This window comes from Danio aesculapii, chromosome 17 (genome assembly GCF_903798145.1).
Source record: "Danio aesculapii chromosome 17, fDanAes4.1, whole genome shotgun sequence".
In the NCBI taxonomy this organism is placed as follows: Eukaryota; Metazoa; Chordata; class Actinopteri; order Cypriniformes; family Danionidae; genus Danio; species Danio aesculapii.
Window position 1 is genome coordinate 36,790,382 of NC_079451.1, and position 26,698 is coordinate 36,817,079.

Consider the following 26,698-nt stretch of genomic DNA (forward strand, 5'->3'; position numbering starts at 1 on the left):
TGCAGAATATGCATGCAAAACAGCACTGTAAAATAAAGTGCAACCGGCTTTATTAAAGTAAAAGTATAACTATGTTTTTTGGCATATGGATTCTAGTAAACCTATGATTGTTTAACTGACAAGTACCATGATTACTTACAATATGATTAATATAGTAAAATCATATGATTCCCTTGGTTTCACGTCACTAACATTATTTTAAATGTGTTTGTTTTTTCTCTAATAAAACCGTAGTTCATTTTCGTAAGGGATGGCAGCGAGTTGTCAACAGTCTGTTGCTATTTCTGGACCCTGGTATGCATTGTCATGCCTCAGTTCAATCCCGCAATTTTGCATATCACGGTCGCCCAGGCAACCACTTCCCATCCAGCTCATTTTCCTTTATTGCCTTGCGTTTATTTCACCATCGCCGCAGCCACCTCCATGTGACCAGCCTATTTAACGCATTGTTTTTAAAGAGAAACACACCTCCGATAATCCCAGCTGCTCCCATCAGGCTGGTTTTCTTTTGTGAGAGGATGGCACATGTGCACCCTGTACTTACAGATGCTCGCTGAGTCTGCTTGCCACGCACGTGTGCTGGACGCAGCCCAGACTGGAGCAAATCAGCTGCTCACAATCTCCCTCAGGAAGAATTTCTTCTCTCTCTCTCTTTTTCTCAGCCAGCCTATTCCCTATTAGAGATGCACCGATAAGCTGTTAGCCGGACTGGAAGACTTCATCACACGGGAACACAGATGCTGTACATGTATTAGAGGGACACACACACACAGGCACTTACAGCAGTGTTGAAACAGCAAGATGCCAGCTCATTTGAGCCTGGCAGAGCAGGAACGCGAGTGGAGGAGGACAGGCAGGACGGTTGAGATGGGTTTCAAGGCGATCTCACAGAAAGGACAGCTGAAGACATGCGACACTGCTAAGAAACAGAGAGGTTGGTGATATGCACGTTATAAATATGACATACGTGCACAATTTCTGTTCACAAGTCTGATAGATTCATGGGTCTAAATTATGTATAAGGATGCTGAAATCCTGCATTCCAATGTACTGATTCCCTCACATATCTATGATGTGTACGTGTAATAATTTGGTTCACTAAATTCTGCATTTCATACCCATAAGTGTGTATACTTAACTCCATTCATAAATCTGCTCATCAAGTCAGAAATATGCATTTAAATATGTACTGATTCTTATGTGTTCGTATATTAATTCTATTCACAAATCTGCTAATTCAGGGTCTAAATTGTGCACATTCGATCTACAATTCTGTTTTAAATATGTACTGATTTTCTTATATGACCATATGTTTGTGTATATACTGAATTCGATCCACAAATCTGCTAGCTTAGTGTCCCAAGTTGTGCATATGCATTCTAAAACTCTGCATAATCATGAACCGTTTCTCTTATCTGTGTGTCTGTGTGTGTAAATTGCCAATGCATTTCATCATGGTTGGCTCAGATAGTGACGTATTACAAATGTGAGTGTGTGATGAGGCTAGCTGTGCTAAAGGTGTTTATAAAAGTCTCACATCCCATGTCTCTTATGCAACATATTCCGATGACAAGCACCTTCGTTTTCTTTGAGTAAGTGATTAAATATTCATGCATGCAAATTCAGCAGTTCTGACAGGTATTGAGTTCAACATTTCACATCTCCGTATCACAGTATTCATGATCTGGAGTGTTAAGTTTACCTCAAGAGTTGATCGTCAACACGTACTCTTTAGTCAGGCGCTGAGTTTGTTTTTTTACACAGCAACAGTAAAACAAATGTTGCCTTTGTAATGGTGTAGAGGCCTTGGGCTGTCTAGATTCAGAGGACAAAGTCAAAACTGGCATGAGACAGGCCTCATGTTCATCTTTAAATCTGCCTTTTGGGCCTCCAGTTCTGTTTATAGAGGCATTTTTAAAGGCAGTGTGAGGATAGAGAAAGGTTTGCAGATTATAAGCAAAGCATGTGGTAGTTGAATATCGGATAAACGAGTATGTTTTTCACAGTTAACATAACACTAAACTATCATTAAATTGCTATGGTAAAGTCATATTTAAAACGGCAATGTTTATACTTTTAAACCGCATATTTAAATTGAGATTTGAAGGCATACAGGACATGCTGACAACTCATTTCCCCCATTTATATAACTGAAATAGTATAAATATTATAAAATACATAGTCATTTTATTCAGTTTTTCCAAATAATTTAATCAAAGGTACCCTTATAAAGAAAATCTGGGTATACATAGGTATAGTTTAATAAAAAGAGTTCAGTACATGGAAATGGTCATGACATGTGCCTCAAAGACCATTGTTTCCTCGTTTTTATGTAAATTACATAAGTGTAAAGCCCTGGTGAAAAACAGGGCTCTCAGAACACAATACAGACTGTTGCGTTGCTCACAGGCTATTTATTAGCATTTGCATATACTTTAGGTCATGTTCTACCGGACCTGCAGGAGCAGCCACATTATCAAGATATCAGCTGCCAAAACACAGACTGATACAGTATGTAGGATGGGATCATTAATATGCATGCCACAGGCTGCATTTTTTTGGCTTCAATATTTCCTAATGAGATTATTATTTATAAGTCTATATTAACCCATGTGTGTAACTTTTATTTTGAAAACGGAAGACGCAGCAAAGTCAAAGCCAGCCACACATATTTTTGTATTCATTAGCATGCCCTCAGCATTTGCATGTTCTTTAGGTCACGTTCTATGTCAACCAGACTTGCAGAAGCAGCCACGGTATCATGGTATTAGCCGCCAAAACGCAGACTGATACGTAGGATGGGAACATTAATAGGCAGGCCACAGGCTGCATTTTATTGGCCACAATATTTCCTAGTGAGATTACAACAATGATAACTTCCTCCCTTATTTATAAGTCTATATTAAACCAACTATGTGTTTGAGACCCTTTTTTTTGGAAAATGGGAGACACAGCAAAGTCAAAGCCAGCCACACATATTTTTGTATTCATTAGCACGCCCTCAGCATTTGCATGTACTTTAGGTCACGTTCTATGTCAACCCGACCTGCAGGAGAAGCCACGTTATCATGATATCAGTTGCCAAAAAACAGATTGATATGTAGGATGGAATCATTAATAGGCAGGCCACAGGCTGCATTTTATTGGCCACAATATTTCCCATTGAGATTACAACAATGACAACTTCCTCCCTTATTTATAAGTCAATTTAAAACCTATGTGTGAGACTTTTATTTTGAAAATGGGAGACGCAGTCAAAGCAAGCCACACATTTTGTTTTCTATGCGTTACTAAGCAATAACTCCACCAGCCATCACCTTAGCACTGTTTTTAGTGCTACATGATCCTTCTGAAATTGTTTTAATATTCTGATCAGCAGCTCAATAAACATCATTATTCATATCATCATTAATGTCATTACTCTTAAAACATTTGCCACTTTTTTTGTGGGAACCACAACACATATATGACCGTTTAATTAATAGAAAATTTAATAGATTAAAGGAACAGTTCACCCCAAAATAAGTTACTCACCATTTATCTACCCTTAAGTGGTTCTGAAAATAAGATATTTTGACAACTGTTGGAAACTGGTACCCATTGACATCCATAGTAGGAAAAACAAATACCATGTAAGTCAATGATTATCGGTTTCCAAGATTTTTCAAAACATCTTTTGTGAAACTCAGGTTTTGAACAGGTCAAGGGTGAGTAAATGGCAGAATTTAGATTTTTGGGTGAACTATGCCTTTAATAGAACATAATTTATTTCAAATAAATGTTTTTTTAACATTATTAATGACATTGCTGTCCCTTATCAATTTAGTACATCTTTATACAAGCCTCAAACGTGCACCTTGGGAAACACCCATAAGACAATAAGATTGATGCTAATCTAAATAACAATGAAACCGATAATGACACTAGAAACTAGCACACAAGTATGATCATTCAAAATTAAGAATGTTTAAAAGAAAGATCAATTGTGACTGCTTTCACCACTATGCTACACATTCCTCATGTTGTAATGTTGTAAATCATCATTATCATCTCACCTCAAATTCTAACCTGCCTGTCTGCTTTTGCAACTGGGTTTGACATTTCAGCAATTTTTTTTTGTACATAAAAGCCGAGGGAGTGTTCACACTTGATTTGATTCTAATTAACTCTAGCGCGGTTGCTTGTTAATGTGTTTTATTTGAATGTGTTAACACTGCCATTAAAATCTTGGTGAGCAGCAAACAAATAGACAGACCACTATAAATGTATAAAACATAAATGAATAACACAATCAATGGCATTTTATTAACCAAAAAAATATATATATATAGGGCATGATGCCATTTTTCTCATCAGTTGCAAAGTTGCCCATTAAAGTTCAATGAAGGCATCAGAAAGCAAAATTAGTTTAAATAGACAGTTATTCCTTTCCCAATGGGATTAAGAAAATTACTGTCACTTGGAAAATCTGCTCTAAAGCTAAATAAACTGCTGAATACTACAGGGGCTGGACAATAAAACTGAAACATTGGCCAATTTAGAATTGGAGAGTTCATGGCTAAATTTAACCAGCCTGGTGGCCAATCTTCATTGACTGCAGATTCCACCAGTAAGAACAGAGTGTGAAGGTTTAATTAGCAGAGCAATAGCCCAGTTTTGCTAACAATATTTCAATGCACACAACATATATCAAGACATAGAGTTTAAAAGAGGACAAATTGTTGGTGTGTGTCTCGCTAGCGCATCTGTGCCCAAGACAGCAAGTCTTTGTGAGTATCAAGAGCCAAGGGATCCAAGGTAAAGAAGCGTACCACCCAGACTGTTGCATGCCCAGAGTGAAGCATGGGGGTGGATCAGTGATGGTTTAGGCTGCAATATCATGGCATTCCCTAGGCGCAATACTTGCGCTAGATGGGCACATCACCACCAAGGACTACCAAACCATTCTAGAGGAACATGTATACCCAATGGTTCAAACATTGTATCCTGAAGGCAGTGCCATGTATCAGGGATGATAATGAACCAAAACACACAGCAAGACTGGTGACAGAGCGGTTTGTTCAACTTCACTTTAATGTTCATCATCTCCCATGGCCTGCACAGTCACCAGATTTAAATATTATTGAGTGACTTTGGGTGTTTTGGAGTAGAAAGTCAGGAAACATTTTCCTCCACCAGCATCATGTAGTGACCTGACCACTATTCTGCAAGATTAATGGCGCAAAATCCCTCTGACTACTGTTCAGGACTTGTATCTGTCAATCCCAAGATTAATTGACATTGTATTGGCTGCAAGAGGGTCTACACCATACAAATAAATTATTGTGGTCTAAAACAAGGCATTTCAGTTTCATTGTCCAATGCCTGTACAAAAAGTGTGAAGCCAGTACAAACAGTCTACAACAAATCATTTAACAAACCATTTCATTTACTATGTATTTTATGTAATTTTGCTTACATGGATAACTGAATATTAATCAGATGATGTTGATGATGATGATGTCTTGTCACCAGTAATTCTGCATTAATGATTATTACTTAGAGAATTGATACATCTGTCTTCCACAAAAAACACAAGCACAAACAGTAACCTCAGATCAATTCATAACGATATTTTAACCTAATTTGCAACCTTATTTAAAGAACCAAATTAGCCAGAGATCACAATTAAAAGACACAATTAATTTGTCTTTCTTTTTTTCCACCAGATAGCAGATCTGAAGTTAAAACTACAGTCCTGGATCATAAAAGAAAAGCATGTACACCATTGCAGTCTAAACCACCACAGATGAAAATCAACACACAGAACGGAAATAATACAGGTCCTAAACAACTCATATTTATTCATCAATTCAATTTGCATTTGCTTTCTCAAGTCTTGCTGCCAAGAATACTGTGTCAAAGTCTCAACAGCACAGAATGGTGTTAAACACATCCAAGCTGCTCATTTTCTCATTTTACCAACATTGCTGAATTGATCATGCGATGCGCTTCATGTAAAATGTGTACATTTCCTAAACATCTATTTAGAGTCAAATGTGCTTAAAGTGGACGAGAGACTGCGAATGGCCAGGGAACGCAGAGAGGCGTACCAGAAACAGCTGGGTATTTTCCTTACTCTGAACATTAACATCAATAGGAACAAAGGAACATGCAGAAAGCTTCATAACTCAAGTTTTTATTGGTGTCTCTGAACTGTAGCTCTGCGCGAGCGCGGCTGGCTGGCGAGGGAGGAACGAGCCAAGCAGATCTATGAAAAACACCTGGAGGAGCGACGCAAGAAACTGGAGGAGCAGCGGCAAAGAGAGGAGAGGAGGAGGACAGCAGTCGAGGAGAAACGCAGACAGAGGCTCAAAGAAGAAAGAGTGAGTTTGTGCAAATCAATGAGATTTGGCTTGTAAAGATTATATATGCAACCAGTGAAATTAATATTTTACTCACTATAGAGTTTCAAAGTAATTAATATAAAATATGATTATTTTTAAAAATGGTAAATGAAATGGTTAAGTCTCCATCTCTATAGAACTTTATACAATGTAGACTGTGCCAAAGCTGCTTTACATGGATGAAGAAAAAATCAGATTTTAAACTAAAACAACAACCAAAAAAAAAAAAAAAAAAAAAAAAAAAAAAAAAAAATCAATAAATAAAAATCAATCAATCAATAAATAAATAAATGGCAAAACCTGGCACTATGAAGTTGCTCTAAGTGGTTGCTAAGGCATTGCTATGTGGTTGCTAGGGTGCTAAAATAAATATATACATACATACATGCATGCACATTGTATTACAGAAACAATTTGTTTATCAATTTAATAAAATCAGGAGGTACAATTGGTTTAAAGAAAAAGACAAAACTAATTAAAAAGATCACAAAAAAAATAATTTATATCACATTTTTGTATACTGACCATTTTTAGACACAAAGTTTTTAAAGTGAAATTCCCCTCAAATTTATGACAACACAAAGCATCACTCAATGTGTTGACATAAATCATATTTTTACATTATAATCCACTAATTTTTTCTTAGTCAAGAATTCAATGCAACAGTTCATATAGCAAATAATAATATAATCAAATAAATGTAACCAATTAAAGCTCAGTGTCTTAATGAAGTATGAACCTTTACAGTGGGGGAAATGTATTTAGTCAGCCACCAATTGTGCAAGTTCCCTCACTTAAAAAGAAGAGAAGGGCCTGTAATTTTGATCATCTCACCTATGAGACACAAAATGAAAAAAAAAATTAATAAATAAAATCACTTTTTTATAAATTTTTAATGAATTTATTTGCAAATTATGGTGGAAAATAAGTATTTGGTCAATAACAAAATTTCATCTCGATACTTTGTTATATACCCTTTGTTGGCAATAACAGAGGTCAGACATTTTCTGTAAGTCTTCACAAGGTTATCACACACTGTTGCTGGTATTTTGGCCCAATCCTCTATGCAGATCTCTTAAGAGCAGTGATGTTTTGGACTTTCAACTCCCTACAAACATTTTCTAAGGGGTTGAGACTGACTTGGCCACTCCAGGACCTTGAAATGCTTCTTCTGAAGCCACTCCTTCGTTGCTCAGGTGGTGTGTTTGGGACCATTGTCATGCTGAAAGACCCAGCCATGTTTCATCTTCAATGCCCTTGCTGATGGAAGGGCCCCATTCATTCATTCCTTTTGCAGAAAAACAGCCCCAAAAAGCATGATGTTTCCAACCCCATGCTTCACAGTAGGTATGGTGTCCTTTTGATGCAACTCAGCATTCTTTCTCCTCCAAACACGACGAGTTTTACCAAAAAGTTCTATTTTGGTTTCTTCTGACCATTCTCCAAATCATCTTTTGGATCATCCAAATGCTCTCTAGCAAACTTCAGAATGGTCTTGACATTTACTGGCTGAAGCAGGGGGGCACTGTAGGATTTCAGTCCCTGGTGGCGAAGTGTGTTACTGATGTTAGCCTTTGTTACTTTAGTCCCAGCTTTCGGCAGGTCATTCACTAGGTCCCCATGTGTGGTTCTGAGATTTTTGCTCACAGTACTTGGGATCATTTTGACCCCACAGAGTGAGATCTTGCCCCAGATCAAGGGAGATTATCTTGGGTGTCTTCCTTTTTCTAATAATTGCTCCTACAGTTGATTTCTTCACACCAAGCTGCTTACCTATTGCAGATTCAGTCTTCCCTGGTGCAGGTCTACAATTTTGTTTCTGGTGACCTTTGACAGCTCTTTGGTCTTGGCCATAGTGGAGTCTGAAGTGTGACTGTTTGAGGTTGTGGACAGGTGTTTTTTATACTGATAACGAGTTCAAGCAGACAGCCTCTTAAAGAAGAAGTTACAGGTCTGTGAGAGACAGAAATCTTGCTTGTTTGTAGGTGACCAAATGCTTATTTTACAAAGGAATTTACCAATTAATTCAGTAAAAATGTGATTTTCTGGATTTTTTTTCTCATATCATCACTTATAGTTAAGGTATACCTATGATAAAAAAATTACAGCCCTTTCTTATCTTAAGTGGGAGAACTTGCATAATTGGTGGCTGACTAAACACTTTTCTGCCTCACTGTATGTCATCAGTAAACTTACTAGAATTGCTAATCATCTGTTTGTTTGTTTGTTTGGGAGAGTTTGATTCTGAAAAAAGACGGTGGAGAATTTAACCAAACGTAAAAACATACGGAGCATGAGATGAATGCAGTGTTTTTATGCTGTGTTTTAGGAGCGTTACGAGTATGTGGTGCGGAAGACAAATGAGAAAAGCCTGAAGGCCAAACAGAAACCAGGCCACTGCTTACGAAAGGTCACCAAGAATGACAACAAAAATGGTGAATCTCTTAATGCATGATTTAAAACGCATCTACTTTCCCAACTCTTCTCCTCCCACCTCCCCCCTTTTAGACTTTCTGCTAGTCGCTCTGCTTTCTGCTTTTCTTCAGCTAAACGCCGCTCTCTTAGTCAGTGGGAAATTGACCTCGTCCGCCGTCTTCAAACTCCTACTGTCTCTTATCTAGCCAGAAGCAGGAGCGCTGTGTGTCTGTCACAAGACACAGGTATCAATTAGACGCAGGATTTGTAGCATTCATTCATATATTTAAATGGAAATCATGAGTGTGCAGATGGGGTATTAAATTGCAGCTTCCTGTTTTCTTCTTTTCACGCTCATTGCTTCATGCCCTTTTGCTGCATTTAAAAAAAAAACATACATTTTCAGTGGTTCATGTTTGTCGTCGTTCAGTCTCATGTCATACCATGAACTCCAGCACCAACAAGCATTGTGGGAAAGTGCCGAACAGACCTGCAGGCTCAAACGTCACCATCCGCAGAACCACCAACAGAGAGCTGGTGGGAGTTTGCATTCATTTTTACTCAATTTATTTATATAAATGAATTTTTTTTTGATTTGGCTGTGAGAAATATCACACGTGACTTTATTTTCAAAATTTATTTCAGGTGGCAAAAGGCGATACTGAAGGACAAGACTTGAAAAAGTTACAACTTCAGAGATCAACTACAACAACTGAAATCAAGCCCAAACAGGACACGAAACCACCAGAGAATACAGTCCTCGCAACATCATGGTACAAAACAATCTGTCCAGTTGTTCTATATTTAATAGCTTTGCTGTGTAGGGAAAAACAAATGAGATATTAAATCTCCTCACTATATATGGAGGTAAGTTTTAGCCTTGGCTCATTGAAAATGTGTGGATTTTTTTTTTGGTTGCAAAAAGTAAAACGTGTTGCTCTGGGTGCAACTGATTACACGTTTCAGATGACAAAACCACTAGAGGGCAGCTTCAATCTTTTTCCAAATCTGAAATAAGGTACTTGGCGTATGTTTTATTAGGTTTCAGATGACCTAGCAAACCACTGACCAAAAACTAACCAATAGTGTTCATTTTCCTTCAGCTTAGTCCCTTTTCACCACAGCACCACAGCAGAATGAACCGCCAACTATTTCAGCATATGTTTAAGATTTATTTTTGGCATTTTTGCCTTTATTTGACAGGAGAGTAGGTTGACAGGAAGGGAAGTGGGAGAGGATCAGGAAAATTGGGGCATTGTATCGGTAAAGGTCCACAAGCAGGGATTCGAACTTGGGGAGCCTGAAGTGCTGCCGCACCATACACTAACCACTAGGCTATCGCACCGACATTCCAGCATATGTTTTACACAGCAGATGCCCTTCCAGCCGCAACCCAGTATTAGGAAACATCCATCACTATGGACACCCATAACACCCACACGCACTCATACACAAAGGCCAATTTAGTTTATCCAATTCACTTATAGCGCATGTTTTAGGACTCTGGGGAAAAACTGGAGGAAACCCTCGCGAACACAGGGTAAACATGCAAACTCCACACACAAATGCCAACTGGCCCAGCTGGGACTCGAACCAGAGACAAGTGTACTGTGATTACATATTACCTTGATTTTACATCTCTATTGTGAAACAGTGTTACCAGATTTAAACCAGAGCGCTCTGCATCTGCAACACCACACAAAGTGAAAAAAATTATATTTGATTAGAAATCAAAGTTGAATTGTTTGAAGTATTTATTTGGTATTCTGCATGAAAATACTCCTTTAGTATTCGACAATAAGCCCCTATAAATATCATTAATGGAAAAAGAACTACATTTGTTGTCATCATACTGCCCTTATATAATTCATTTTACCTAGAAACTATAGTCAAATGTACGTTTTTTTTTTTTTTGTGGTTTTTCAAAAATGTAGGCTAAAGCATGTATTTCTAATGAGCTTGTGCTGGTAAATGTAATGGTTTTCTTTTAAATAGTAAACATACCTGCTGGTTAAAAGTCATCACAGGAGATGCATTTGAACGTGTTAATATCAGGTGATAAAGTAGGGCACCTCTGCTGACCGCTTCTGTTTTAATACCATGAGAAATCAGCGTAAGAAAGAGCTCTAGAAGCAACTTGCAATTTTACATTTCAACTACAGATGGCGACAGTGAGACTAAAGTTTTGTAGTTCTGCATTTAAAAGAACCTCACTTGTTTTTTTGTTTGTTTTTTTACTTTCCCAACCTTCTGACCTGTTCTCTCTCTGTCAAATTTCAAGGTTGCAGAACAGATCACATGTCAGAAAAGCCACACTAAAGCAGGACAGTTTGCCTCCTCTGCCTGAAGAGGAGGATCTGCAACCAGAACATGAACTATCCTCTGGTCATACGCAATCTGAAAAAACACAATGTCTGAAAAATAATCCACTCCAGTTGAGCACAGCTAGTAATGGGCCTCTGCATCCACCACAAAACTCTCAGATTCCTAATGGTTAGTAAAAGACACATTTCCCAATGATTCCTGCATTACCATGATTTGAATAATATAGTCAATTACTTTACGCTGAAATAGTTATTTTTGTGGGAATTTAGAGTTTTATTTCCTCTTGGATTAGAGTCCTGTATTGTCATTTAATCAATTCAAACTATCAATGCATGCGTCCAGTTTATTATACATACATAAGCAATAACCCAAAAGTTTTACTGTAATCCTAAACCTAATCCTATATTAAGTACACACAGCTCTACACAGTTTTGCACCAACCATAATTAAACCCACCTGATCCAGATAATTGTTGGCTGCATCTAAAATCGCATTATAAATAGCACAGTATTAGAAGGAGCAGTCGTTCAATGCAGTTCAATTAATGCGCCATAAAAACTAGTGTACAACCAATGTACACTCAATGGCTGGAGAATACCTATAATGGACTGTGAAAGTCTGACTACCACATGACATCCACAGTGGAATCCAATGTGTGACAGTTTTCCTAAAAAATTATTTAATTGTTAAAATATCTGTTATACACACACCACAAAGATCAAAATAAATTGTTTCATTATTAATAGACAGCGCACAAAGTGTTAAATAACTATCACAGGGTTTCACAGAGAAGGATTCATCAACCAGTAAAGCACAAACAAAATGACAATCCATCTGGTTCACGCAAATTCATTGTCATTCACTCATTTAAGTGGACTTTAATAGTAGACTAATGTAGAAAATAGTGAATGAGGGTATAGGGGGCAGTTTTAGATACAGCCAACGTCTGTAATTCCTTACACTCTGCATATATAGGGGTTTTCACCAGGATTTGGCCTTTCCAAATAGGAAAAGCTTCCCAGATCCACATGAATGCAAATTTTTGGTTTTACAGGAAACCTTTTGAAATTACAAAGAACAAAAAAAAAAAAACACTACCTATTATAATAATAATAATAATAATAATAATAATAATAATAATAATAATACCACCAATATAAACTCATTTTTCAGAATAATTGTCAACAACTAAATGCATTTAAATAAAATACTGCTATTATAAATGTCTTGGTTAAATATGTCTTTCCACTATTTCACTTTCAGGACCAAGCCAAATAGCTGACAGTGCTCAAGCCAGACCTACTTCTTGGACTAAAGACCCAGAGGAGGCCTCTCGCATACTGGCTGAGAAACGACGACAAGCTAGACTCCAGAAAGAGAAGGAAGAGGAGGAGCGCAGACAGAAAGAGGAGACAGAGAGGTATTCTTTAGTTGTTTTTGTTCTCTATCAGTAAAAATCATTTTAAATGATCTTAGTATGCTTCTAATTATCATCAATGCTAAATTCTTGTCAAGTAAAAAAAAATTACAATTTAAATCTCCTGCAAAGCCCCTTACGGTCTTTTTTTATGAACAGCAGATTCAAAAGACATTTTAAAGCACCATTAATTTCAAATCAAGCAACTTTATAATACACACCACCAGCATATGTAGTGACATGAAACCCTTACTTTACTGACAGTTTCACTTACACTTAATATTTACATTAAAATATCAGCATAATGATAATGTTTTGAACGTATCATTTACAAAATTTGGACCGTTTTAAACAGTCATGTTTAAAGAACTTTAATAAAATTTGTTCAGTTCAATGCTGGTAATATTCCAGTGTGGTTTTTGAAATATTGATAAAATGTGCATTACAATACTGTAGCTCTTGTATAAAATTTCAAGTAAGTATTTTGGTTCTGTTTTTGACAGCAGCACAGTACAGTTGTTGAACACCATAAAAAAAAAAAACTTTCATTTCAAATTTAATTTAAGCTCTTTCAAAGACACAGGTTTGTTTAAGCGCTTTCCAGGTCTTGAATACATGTGTGTGAAATTAAAGTACTTTCAAGAAAGTTTGGGAACCCTGGTTACATATGTTATAGTTAAAATGCTGTTTAAAGATTACTCGACTTAAGTATCAAACTGAGCTTGATGGACATGACCTTCGCAGAAAGAGGCGAGAAGAACTGGCACGTCGGAGAGCCGAAGAACGAGCCCGCCAGGAAGCAGAGGCTTTAAGACTGGAGGAGGAAAAGAGGAAGAGAGAGGAAGAAGAGCAACTGAAGGCTGCAGAGGAAAATGCTCGCAGACAGAAAGAGGAGGAAAACAGGCTTCAACAGCAGGTATAAGAAGCTGAATGTTTAAATACTTTCTCCAAACCCAGTTTTAAAGGAGTCCTTTTATGCTTTGTAAACTTCATTTTAGTGTATTATGTTGCTGTTTGAGCACGAGAAAAATGAGTTAAGTTACAAAACGCAAAGTCATTTCAAAGGGAGTTATTCTTCTTTATATTCTTTTCAATACAATCTTTATTTATGTAGCGCTTTTTATAATATAGATTCAAAACAGATGTCAAAACATAATGAAGTTCTAGTAAATTAAAACTGCTTCATTTCAGTGTAATGCAAATGTCACCGCAACTCTGCCGATATCAGCACTATTTCTGAACTCTATCAATAGTCTTGATTGTAGTCGTGACTTTTAATACAGGAACATAGATAACACAATATCCCAATTTTAAACAATTCCCCCCTCCCAAGGGGACAAGGCCTGGTTAGGATGTATTAGTAGTGTCACAGTGTCACACTGTCACACATTTCACAGGTCTATACTGATATACATGAAATTTCTTCCCCAGCTGTTAACATTCACACATATAAATCAATATTATGTGAACCCACGCGTTTTTTTTTTGTACTTTTGAAATAATCTTGGTGTGTATTTGACAGCCGAAGTGTAAAAGAACTTTAATTAACCCCAACTTTAATTTTGTTTAATCCCAACACAATGTTTCACCAGACAGCGTACTGAAAAACCATACTCAGATAAAAGTGCCATTACTTACGCAAAAATGAAGTGCGAGTAAAAGTATATGTTGTAAATATTACTCAAATTATTAAAGTATGTAAAGTATGATTAAAAATAGCCCTTTTAAAAGTACTCAGGAGTCATGAGCAGTGAGTATTACACTGTGAAAGGTTGAATCGTTTACATGCAATTTGTTTGTGTGTGACTGCTTAAAGCTATTTGGAGATTTCAGTCATCATACAGTAGGCATCCGTCATCTTCTCATCAGTGACATGTTGTCTAAATAGTCTCTCGGTCATTGCGTGTAACATCTAAGCGTCTTGAGGTTGTTCTATATGATGTGATTTTTCGATGTGCAATTTGATTGAATCACAGGACTGATTACTCTACTTTAGCCAATTACCACTGACAAGAAAAACAAATAAAAATAGTGACTGCCGGTTGAAGGAAAATAGTGAAGTAAAAGTTCGGATACAGCACTAAAAATGTATTCAAGTGAAAGTATTTTTAAAACGACTTACTAAAGCACAACTCCTGAGAAAACCTACTCAATTACAGTAATGTGAGTTTTTGTCATTTGTTACTTCACACCACTGTGAAAACCACAGGAGTTTAAACTGACAAGGCTTTAAAACACATACATATGTTGTTTGTAGAATAACTGAGACACATGCTGTAAAGACCTTACTGTCAGGGTGCAGCAGTTCATTTGAATAAAATAAAAATTAAACATTCACAAACTGCATGTATTTGCTCTACTCAAATAGGGGAATTTTCTGCATGGTACAAATAAAACCGTTTTAAATACACTGATTTACACAGAGCTCTTCTTTCAACATCCTACATGTTGTTTGGTAAAGTTTCTTTGACTTCAGACCATATTTCCCCCACAAAGCTACAGTATGATCATATAATATTAGCTGGATCATTGGCAGAATGCATTAAAAATTCTTATGATTCTCCATAATGTATTCTCAGAGAGAGGATGAGGCTCGTCAGAGTGTGTTGGCAGAACAGCAGAGAGTGGAAAGAGAGATTCGTTTCCAGAAAGAGGAGGCTGAACGCCAAGAAAGAAAAAAGGTATGATTTATTTTAGGCTGTCATTCACATACAGTTTAACTAACTGTACAGCCATAAATTAAATAAATTGAAAAACTTTCTAGTACACCGAAGCAGAAGTCAAAAGTTTGGGGTCAGTAAGATTTTTCCTTTTTTATTAATATTTTTATTATATTTTTAAAGCAGCAAATCGGAGTATTAAAATGATTTCTAAACGATAATAATGTTACACTGAAGTCTGATAAAAAAAAACTGGAATAAATGTCACTTGAAAATGTTACATTAAAATTAAAACTAGTTCTTTCCATCTGAAATATTAATAACAATAATTTAAATCAACAATTATGTTGAGTCAGGCCTGATTACCTTAAAATTTTTCCTGTATAAAAAAATTAAATAAAATAAATTAACATTTGACTTTATTTTGGAGCAGATGAATATGGACTTGATGAGAATAAATGGCTGTGTGATATTTATTGTGCATAAATTAATATCATAATACCTATATAAAAGATTTCCTTCACAAACATCACAAGTTATAACTGATGCTTCTAATTTCTCCCAAATCAGCGCTTGGAACAAATCATGAAAAGAACGAGAAAGGCGGACTCTGTAGACAAGGTAAAGACTCTCTCTGGCAGGAGTTTTGTTTTCGGCCCATCTAATAGCCCTACTCACTTTCTGTCCCCTTTAGAAAGCCGCATCAGTGAAGGACAACTTGCCTTGTGAAAACGTGAACCCTGTAATCAGGCTAGCAGGTCCAGGAAAAACGCCAAAGCTGGAGCTGAGGGACGAGGAAGATATGCTTCCTACAGTGGCCTTCAAGGAGCGCAGATCTTTCCGCAGCCTTTCTGGCCTGGATGAGATACAAACCCATCAGCAAACTGGTATGTGAATGCAGTCATCTGTGTATAGCTTCTCAATTTGGAAGCATAAATAAATATGGGTCAAAAGACGAGATGCCCTATTTTGGTGTCAGCATTCATTTTAAATGACTGAAGTGACTATAAATGCACAGAAAGCATATTAAAAAGCAAATAAAGTTATCATTTTATAGGAGAGTGAGTGAGAGAGAGTATTAACCTGCTAGCCAGCACTCACTATGAGGATTTACACCTGCCTAACTTTAAATAGTAACAGTTCTTGACCCCAGTGAGCTACAAACAAAAAGTTAGGTATCATTGGAAAGAGGACACTTTGAGCTTTACTATGGTCTGGGAAGTTTCATGCTCAAAAATATAAAAAGTTATACATTATGAAATGAGTTTTTTTTATTGCGTTCAATATTTGTTTTTCCATATAAACACAGGAAAATATTAAATGTAATGAGCTAAAAAATATGCCTTGAAAGCCAAGTTTTTGAGTTTAGATTTCACATTTTATGAAGATAACATGTAAAATGAGATTCCTGCAAAAAGTTTTCCGAGGCTATATCGGTGTCCTTCTCTCCCTCATCGTCAGAGGCACTTTCTTAAAAATGACCTTCCCAAACTAAAACAGTAACACTTGCTGAATAACTTGGTCTACATTCACAGTTCATGTATCTTTGGAAAGAAGACACTTTGGGCTTTATCATTCATCATCTAGAGTTTATAATGCTTAAAATTAAAAAAGTTTTAAAAAAATTGCACCGCATTAAACACTTTATTATTTCATACACAAATATATGAATCCTATAATAAAAAGGTTTATAACTATTTTTAAATATTTATTTTTGATTAAAATTCTCCCATTTTTGAAGGACTCATATTTAAATTTCTTTAAAGTCTTTTAGATAAAAAAAAAAATTGTTGTCTGACAACATTAAAAACACATTGCATTACACCACCCAATATGGCATTTTGTATAATTTTGTCAGGTCTGAAGTTACAATAATAGTTTGATTTCCTTCCCACTAAGGGCTGGATTTTGAAAAGTTTATAATTAAAACCCTGATCCCATTCTACTTGCATTTGTTAAGAATATAGCCTCTAATTAGTGGTTTCAATTCTATGGTGGGATTTTGCACTCATTAAAGAGATAGTTCACCCAAAAAAAAGTGACTCACTGTATGGACCCTTTTCACATTTCTGGGATTCTTAGCAAATCTGAAAACCTCTTAACCATTGACTATACCATACTAGGAAAAACAAATACTATGGAAGTCAAAAAATATCTTCTTTTGTGTTTAACAGAAAAAAACATTTCATAAAGGTTTGAGAGGGTGAATAAATGAGTATTTTCATTTTGGGTGAACTATCCCTTTAATTCTTCCTGTAAGAGCTTTTAAATCCTTTTATTTATCACCAATATAATAATATAATAAAATCTTAGAAGCAAATGTGAAAAATCCAGTGTTTTGAAGGATAGTGGTAAAGTATAATGATTTGAAATGTCAATTAAATAATATGTTGGTGCTGCATTGTGATTAGGGCTGCACAATATATCGTTTCAGCATCGATATGTGATCACTCGCAACAGTCACATCGCAGGATATGCAATGTTGAGTTTGTTTTATAATTCATCATTTGCGTGTGTTTTTTAAAAACATTCAGGGATAAGAAATTGTCATCGACGCAATAGCCTAGTGGTTAGCGTGCTGACATATGGTGCGGTAGCACTTCAGGGCATCCCGAGTTCGAATTCCGGCTTGAGGACATTTCCTGACCCTACCCCCCTCTCTCTCCCACTTTGCTTCCCGTCTCATTACTGTCCTATCTAATAAAAGGCAAAAAATAGATAAAAAAAACCATTTACAATTTGTGACTTTAACAATGATAAATTTGATTGAATTATTTTTTATTTTATTATTATTCAATTACTGTACCCAAATACTGTTAGACTCGGAAAACAATTATTTTAATCGTTTATTTCAATTCTATCTTTTTCTTGATTGGATTTATAGATTGTTTATTAGATTTTTTGGAGATACACTTTCACTGCAGAATCATCTCAATCAATCTAAAATTCGAACTCTTTCCAAATAGAGATATTAAGTCCTCTAGTGAAATTGTACTTATATTGCATTATATATTGCAGAACAAAGAAATATCGCAATGTTAGTTTTTTTTCCAATATTGTGCAGCCCTAATTGTGATTCTTGAATAGTGGCTTTTAATACATCATCAAATGACTCGTTCTCAATATTACTCAAGACTTGTCATATTTATTGCCACCTGGAATGACATTTTTGCTAAATTGTTAAAAATGTACTGCCATTTTAGCTCAGAAAGAAAAATGAACTGCACACATTCTTATGTAATGGTGAATATATTTAAAGCTGTACTGCATTAAGCTTTCATTTCATTTCATTTTCAACACTTCTCGCCTTTTACCCATATTTATTTCTTTTTATTATTATTGAAAAGGCTAACAAAATGTTGTTCTTTTGTTTTTCTTCAGAAGTTATTTAACCCCACAGACCTGTCATTTGATGCCAAGACTGAGCAACTTCAGCGAGTTCGTCTTTTCTGAAAAACACAAAAACACCATATGCACATGATTTCCCTGCACTTTAAAAAGCATTTTGGTAACAAGTCACACTTGCTTACTGCATAGTTTAAACACCTGACTTGTGTTTGAGTCGCTGGAGTGATGTCACGCATCGCTCAGTAGCCAGATAACGCTGGGTTCAGTTCAATTAATTGTAATTATTAATAATAATAATAATAATAATAATAATAATAATAATAACAACAACGTTAACTGTACATCCCCAAACCAAATAAAAACTTGAATGCTTAATGTTTTAGCTTTAATTTAGCTATATTTGATATTTTAGTAAGTATGTTGATGGTGAAATGAAGAGAACAGCTTTATCTTTGAATCTCTGAGCCGTGATGTAATAGTCTTACTGGTCATATTCATACATGGGCAAATATAAACAGCAACTTAAAACCTGCATGTATGAACACTGTACATTGCTGTTTAAAAGGATTGGGGTCAGCGATCTCACATTTTTTGTTGCTTTAATACTTCAATGATCGATTTAACAGCAGAATAGAATTGCTAAATTTATCCTTGCTGAATAGAAGTGTTTATTTTTTTAACTGCAAATGTTCTTAGATCACCTAAAAAAACATATTTCCACACAAGCTTTAATCACCAAAATCAGCATAATTGCATATAAGAACAAGTAGTGGTTGCTGAAAATTCTGCTTCATAAATTGCATTAAAGAGATTCACCCAAAAATGAAAGTTAAATTCACTCAGTTTACTCTTACTTGAGTGATATTAAATCTTAATGAGTTTATGAGAAAGTAGGGCTGCACGATACTGGAAAAAACTGACATTGTGATATTTTGTTTTTCTGCGATACACATTGCAATATGAATATAATTTCAGAAAAGGTGACCTAAATAACTTTACACAGAAAGAATTCAGACATCTGCAAAAATCATAGTAAACAATTTGCAAGCATAGATGAACACAATAGAAAAGTCATTGTTTTGTGTTTTATGGTATTCTGTGGAGTCTAAGAGCATTTAAGGAGATGAATTCAACATTAATCAAATAACATTATATTGTCTTCATAGTAGAGCTGGGCAATATAGCAAAAATGCAATCTCGATTAATTCTTTTCCATTTTAACAATAAGAATATATATTTCAGTTGTTAATGCTTCCAGATTTAAAAGAGTATCCCAACAATGACTGAAGCCACAAAAGTTAGAGGGTCTATTAACAAGCATAACCTATTTTCGGTGGCCGAAAATGCGGTGCATTCCCATTGTTGTATAAAGTCCAGAGCTTATCATTGCTTTCAACATTATCGCGATTCCGTATCATATCGTTTACTGGCCCAGTCCTACTTCATAGTATAAATAAGTACAATTTAATCTTTGGTAAATCTGTAAATTTTAGAATTTCTTGGTTTTCAATCCACTTGTTATCTTCTTCATAGTTCTTAAAAACACATGGAATTACAAATCTTTCACTCTGTTAGGATTAAACTTTGCAATGACTCCACAAATCACGTTCTGAAATGTGGTTCCTGGTCATTATAATCACAAATCAACATTGCGGATCCTGCGATGTGACTACTGCAGATTCGCACATTGTGATATTGATGTTGAAACAATATTTTGTGCAGCCCTAGAAAGTAGATATTTCTGAAGAAAGCTGAAAACCTGTAACCATTGAGTTGCATACTATTTTTTCCTACTACGGAAGTCATTTGGTATAGGTTTTCAATGTGTTAAACAGAGGAAATAAACTAAAATAATGCTTCGAAACAAGTGAAGGATGAATAATTGACAGCATTTTCATTTTTGGTGACTATTAACATTGCTGTTTAAAAGGACTGGGGTGAGCGATCTCACGTTTTTCTTGCTTTAATACTGTAAAGACAGATTTAACAGCTGAAAAGAATTTCTAAATTTATCCTTGCTGAATAGAAGTGTTTATTTTTTAACTGCAAAAGTTCTTAGATAATCTTGAAAAACATGAACCATATTTACACAACGTTAAATATTATATTGATAAATATAAAATATAAAATATAAATATTAATATGATATTATAGTATTATAAACTAGAAGTATTATATTTATTATAAACTAATACTATACAAGTGAAAAATGACTAAAACAATTGTGTTTTAGGGCTGTGAAGCATTTTAAGCTCATTTAAAGCATTCAAGCACAATACATTTACATACTTGTAATTTTACAAAATTAGAGTCATTTTACATTTAAATATTAAATTTGTGTTCCTGAATGCTTTTAGACTTCCCGAAAGCCATAATGTATTTATTTTATTTCTAACTATGCTCTAATGCTCTAATTTCTCAATGCTTGTGATTTATTACATTTAATCCAGATGTGCTCCACTATAAAATCATCCCAATCAATCAAAAAATGATGAATTCTTTGCAAATAGAGCCATTCATCTATTAAAATTATACTCAATATTGTGTATCGCAGAAAAATAAAGTATCGCAATGTCCATTTTTTCTCATATCATGCAGCCCTAGTTTAAAACAAGTGAAGGGGCGAGTAAATGATGACAGCATTTTCATTTTGGGTGAACTATTCCTTTATGAAGCACTTTTAAATAATATTTGTAATAATATATATTTACAATATTAATGTTTATGTGATCCAATAAACACAGAAATGATCTTACTTGTCCTTACTTGTTATAAGTATGTTTATAATCAGACATCAGTGCTAGAAAGCAATCATCAGTAATAAATGTAATTAAGTCACTTTCCATATGCTCTTATTGCCGACCACTGCTTTTGCACCACCGTACTGAATGAGCTCAAAAATTTACAGATTCTGTTGCTGGTTTTGCACTGCTGCTATTATAGCTTTTCCAAATAAAATGTTCCCCCACCCCTGTTTTCATAACCGAAAGTGTAATATTATTACATACTCGTCTGCCTTATAAGCATTGATCTAGTGTGCCGGTAGGTAACTGCTTATCTTGTGCAATCATAGAGGCTTATGCAATATTATAAAGGGGTAAAGATGTAAACAGTTTAATTCAGTTTTTTATTGGTGTAATTAATAAAAGCTTGGAAAAACAAACTGGTGGCTTGTGTATTTTTTTTCATATCAGTCAACAAAAGCAATAATTGTTGAAATTCCAGTTGACCCTTAGAAAATTTACCATAGTTTTACTCAAAAAAAAAAAAACAATGATTTTTGTAGTTTAATGTTAACTACAAGTTAACCATGGATTTGTTATTTTAGTGAAGCTGTGGTTTTAAAAAAATGACTTTACAACATGATTTTACTACAATAAAGCTATGGTTAAGGTAACTTACATGAAGAACTGTGTGGTGTGATGCTGGTAGCCAAGGATTAGCTTAGGGCTGGGCGGTTAATCGAAAAGTAATCGAAATCAACATTCAGAACCTATAATCGATCTAATTTTAAGGATGATTTTATTGATTGTTTTCCCTACTGTTTGTGGAGTCATGTGACCCTGCTCTGCTAAGGCTGATTTATACTGATTTACATCGACAGCACGCGTATGGTCCAGCTCAGCCTTCGCGCAATTGCATACCCACAACTTATGATTAAAATTGTTGCACATCCACCTGTTCTTGCCTCTAAATGAGCAAGTTTTAGCATCTTGTACATTAAGGTAGCATTCAGAAAATACAAAACTCGGCGATCACTTGATAAATAAATATAAAGTCTGTGGCTGATTTATTCTTCAGCAGCCACTTTGCAGCCACATCTGATCTCTGATCAAGTAAGATGATGGACCCATTCTCAAACCTTACTTTGCACTAAAGTAATGATGACTGTAAGCTGCGCCAGAGATGCAATGAGACGGCATATTTTCCATTACATTAAAATTATTATTTAGAATAAAATATTTGTTTACAGAAGATGCAATAAACGCACTGTTTAAAATATTATTTACGGGATATGCAAGAGTTATTTTATTTAATAGAGATGCTACTTATTTTTTACCTTTTGATATAAAAAACACTGAAAATAATAAAATTTCATATCCAAAAGAGCAAGTTATTTATTTTCACTTTTTTATGAGAAAAAGGTGACTGTTCGTTTTAGGCAGTGTGTGTTTTAATTTCAGTTATTCAACATTGATGTTCAATAACTAATCATAGATAGTAGATAGTGTGTATTCCCTTCAATTATTTTGAAATCAAGTAATGCACACTTCATTAAAAAAATCTCTCACTTGTAACATATGAGCATATTTACTGCACAAAACCTGTCAGTGAACTATGAAGTTAAAAATATACAGATTTATAAAAATAAAATAATCGTTCATAAATCGTAATCGAATTAAAATGTTCAATTAATCGAGATTTTGATTAATCGAGATTTTGCACAGCCCTAGATTAGCTATTAAATAAACATAATATTTTAATATATTATTATTTTTAGGGGTGGTCAAACATTTATATGATTTTCATTTCTTTATTTTTATTGTAATTTTATTAAGACACAACACCGTGATATATTTTCTGCTGACACCCCTCACATGTTGTTTTGATGTCCTTGAGGGGGGATTAAGGGTTAATTAGGGGAGTCAGACCCCCCACATCACCCAGACCCCCACCGGTAATTCGCACCCTGCATACACCCTCATACACTCTCTTATACATATAAACTCGACCCTTGAATAAACACCTACATTAAATTGCTAAGATTTGATTTATTGGTCAGAATATATGAAGAGTTTATTTACAAAAACAAATAACTACTGATTTTGTCATTATTTTTTACAAAAAAAAATTGACTGTTTCTTACAACGTTCTAAATATTTAATCTAAAAATTTCTAATCTATGCAATGCACAGAAATGCTAATTTAAACTGAACTGGAACCTTTTTTTGAAGCAAAAAAAAAAAAAAAAAAAAGCAGGGGAAGAAAATAAAGCTTATTGTTATCATAAACATATTTACTTCAGTATAAAGACTTTGATAAATTCAACAGTCCATATGATCACAGAGAGACCTGTGATATGTCAGGTAAATATTATGCCACATTCAGAATGTTTTGTTTAATAATTAATTAATGAATTAAGCCAAACTATCACACCAAGTGAACCAAATGTTCATTATCTTGCCTGGGGCCCCACCATCGTATGATTTAATTTTTTTTTTTTGTTTAGACGTGGGCATGGAATGATAACCAGTTTCAAGGTTTCCCGCGGTTTGGAAAAGTCAAGGTTTTAAAACCTCTACAATTTTCTGGAATACCGTTCTTAAGGTATTTGTAAGGGTTTTTAAATGTCTTTTTTTAATGTGTTGTTAAGAAACCTGTGTTTTTGAAACTAACAAAAAGAGCAAAAGTCAATGATTTATTTTAATTATTTAGCCTAACATGTTTACTGTTCCAAAATATTATAAATGTTTACTCAAATAAAATATATTTTGTTCAAAGGGGCAAAAAAAAGTTGTTGTTTTTTTTTTTGGGGGGGGGGGGTTATTACCCATTACGTCAGAAACTTATACTGACCCATGCCTTATTAGAAGTACTGCTTATTGTGAATATAAATCAAACCTGACAAAACAAGACATGGCCTTCACCATAAGCAAACCGAAAAAGAAGTTAAAATATTGAAAGTGTAGAAAGTTAGTATAGGAGTATAGAAAATATTTACTTATCAGATATAATCAAAATCCCTAAATAGTACAATAAAAACAGTGTAAGGTGAAATGCAATCAAAACACAATTTCTCACAGTGACACAGTGGGTAGCACGGTCGCCCCACAGCAGGAAGGTCGCTGGTTCGAACCCCCGCTGAGTCAGTTGGCATTTCTGTGTGGAGTTTGCATGTTCTCCCCACAAGTCCAAAAACATGCGCTATAGGTGAATTGAATAAGCTAAATTGGCCGTAGTGTGAATGAGGGTTTGTGGGTGTTTCCCACACTCTCAGAAATAAAGGTACAGGAGCTGTCACTGGGGCAGTACCTTTTCAAAAGGTATGTACCGTATTTGTACCTGAAGGGTACATAATGGTGCCTCAAAGGTACTTTTTAGGTACATGTGGGCATTAAAATGCATGTTTGAGGTACCTCTGTGAACTGTGCCAGTACCTTTATTTCTGAGTGTGCAGTGTTGGATTGCGGCTGGATTAATAAAGGGAATAAGTCGAAAAGAAAATGAATGAGTGTCCAAAAGGATTTCTAAATCCTGTAAGACAAAGTGAAATCCCATTAAGCAAATTCTGAATATTCAATAGATTTTTTAAAATTCTATAAGATTAACTGAAATTCCAATAGGATTTTTTGACAAGGGTATTGAATCAATTTTAAACAAGCCAATATTTTGGCTATGCAATTTTAACAATTTTACTACAATTAAATGAATATAATATAAATAAATATCACATTTACAAGACAAGTACATAAACTGAGAGGAAGACTCAATATATAACTCATTCTGGGTTACTTTTGTGTTAGATAACAGTTTACCCAACACATCTAATCGTCCAGAATCATGATATTCGTTCTTCTAGTGCTTAAAAAGCCCTAAATTGGACAACAAATGATGGCCTGTTCCTGGAAAGTGCCCCATGCAACCAGTGAACCTCGGGGGGAATTGAAATTTGCAGCACTTACCAGATTTTGTTGGATTAAAGGGAGTTTAAACAACATTTGGTGGGATAATCCGAGAAAAACCGCATCAGATGACACGATGGCATCGCAGTTTGAAGACAACAGAGCGAAAGCTAAATTTGGGTTGACGTTAATTACTTCACCTGTCCAGTTTCTGTTTGCCGGCTAGTGAATCCACTACGTTAACTGAGACATGTAAGCGTCAAATGTCACCATACAATGGTTTAAACACAACACGAAGCAAATAATTCATAATACCTTTTGCTCAGCCAGGAGTGTTTTATGTTTTGTTTACAGCTGTATTAAGTCAGGTGTGTAGCCTCTTAACTCGACGATATATTATAAACACACTGACCAGCAAGTGGCGCTACAGGCAATACGTAAAGGTTTTCGGTTTGTCTGGTGAATGGAGCAAAATCAAAAGTGGTATTTAAATATTTTATGGCAAATGTATTATTTATATATAAAACTGGTCATTCCTAATGATGCTTAAATATTTATAATTCCACATGATTTAGTAAAACAACATGTAACCTCATGACAGGTAATCCGTTTTAAGAGCAAGTACGGTTTTGATTTGTTTCATTATTGACCAGAATAACAAAAGTTGTATTTTTTTTTACATTTTTCTCACTGAAAATCAAAGTTATTCCACCAAATAATGATTTTAACTATTTAAGTTTAATCATGGGCAGCACGGTGGCACACGGTGGCCTCACAGTAAGAGGGTCGCTGGTTCGAGCCCCTGCTGGGTCAGTTGGCATTTCTGTGTGGAGTTTGCATGTCCTCTGTTGCACTTTTTTAGCATGTTGTGTTGTAAATATGCTTGTGTTTATATAGGTTTAATGGTGTGTGCACCATTGTGTGCAACACTTGTACAGTTGAAGTCAGAATTATTAGCCCCCTGTTTATTTTTTCCCCGTTTTCTGTTTAACAGAGAGAAGATTTTTTTTTCAGCACATTGCTAAACATAATAGTTTTAATAACTCATTTCTGATGATTTGTTCTGTAGAAAAAATATAGCTTAAAGGGGCTAATAATGTTGAACTTAAAATGTTTAAAAAAAAAAACGCTTTTATATAGCCGAAATAAAACAAATAAGACTTTCTCCAGAAGAAAAAATATTATCAGACATACTGTGAAAATTTCCTTGATCTGTTAAACATCACTTGGGCAAAAAAAAAATTCAAAGGGGGGTTAATAATTCTGACTTCAACTGTATGTTTATAACCACCTCCGAGGATAGTGGGAGTCGCGAGTCACTGGTATTGTTATTTTGGGGGTCACAGGCTCAAAAGCTTGGGAGCCCCTGCTCTAAATGACAAGTCTTACTTTGAATTTGAAAAAAAGAAAATCTTTGTCAAAGGTCACATCATCATTTTCAAGCAATAATGATAATTTCTTTGTTGCTGATTAAAATAATGATCAAGATGTAAAATGTAGATGCTATAAATCACACAACAGGCA

General features: G+C 35.0%; 1 protein-coding gene across 2 annotated transcripts; it reads left to right on the forward strand.

The window, feature by feature from the left end:
* Window positions 1-534: 534 nt before the first annotated feature.
* map7a (microtubule-associated protein 7a) lies at window positions 535-18,848 on the forward strand. 2 transcript variants are annotated; one of them, XM_056477060.1, is made up of 15 exons: window positions 535-934; window positions 5,709-5,822; window positions 6,031-6,105; window positions 6,202-6,365; window positions 8,716-8,821; window positions 8,933-9,046; window positions 9,208-9,338; window positions 9,447-9,574; window positions 11,083-11,294; window positions 12,390-12,546; window positions 13,288-13,459; window positions 15,123-15,224; window positions 15,774-15,824; window positions 15,898-16,090; window positions 18,585-18,848. In XM_056477060.1, the coding sequence occupies exons 1-15, from the start codon at window positions 802-804 to the stop codon at window positions 18,593-18,595; spliced, it is 1,863 nt and encodes a 620-aa protein (XP_056333035.1). In that variant the 5' UTR covers window positions 535-801; the 3' UTR covers window positions 18,596-18,848. The 2 variants fall into 2 exon arrangements, with proteins under 2 accessions (XP_056333035.1, XP_056333036.1); XM_056477061.1 differs by lacking the exon at window positions 8,933-9,046 and having other exon boundaries at window positions 537-934; window positions 9,232-9,338.
* The last annotated feature ends 7,850 nt before the right edge of the window (window positions 18,849-26,698 follow it).

Bases quoted from the DNA above. Each gene is read 5' to 3' on its own strand.
- map7a (XM_056477060.1), top strand. From the start codon at position 802: ATGCCAGCTCATTTGAGCCTGGCAGAGCAGGAACGCGAGTGGAGGAGG. The intron at 9,339-9,446 runs GTGGGAGTTTGC...AATTTATTTCAG, and splicing joins GAACCACCAACAGAGAGCTG to GTGGCAAAAGGCGATACTGA. The intron at 15,825-15,897 runs GTAAAGACTCTC...TGTCCCCTTTAG, and splicing joins AGGCGGACTCTGTAGACAAG to AAAGCCGCATCAGTGAAGGA.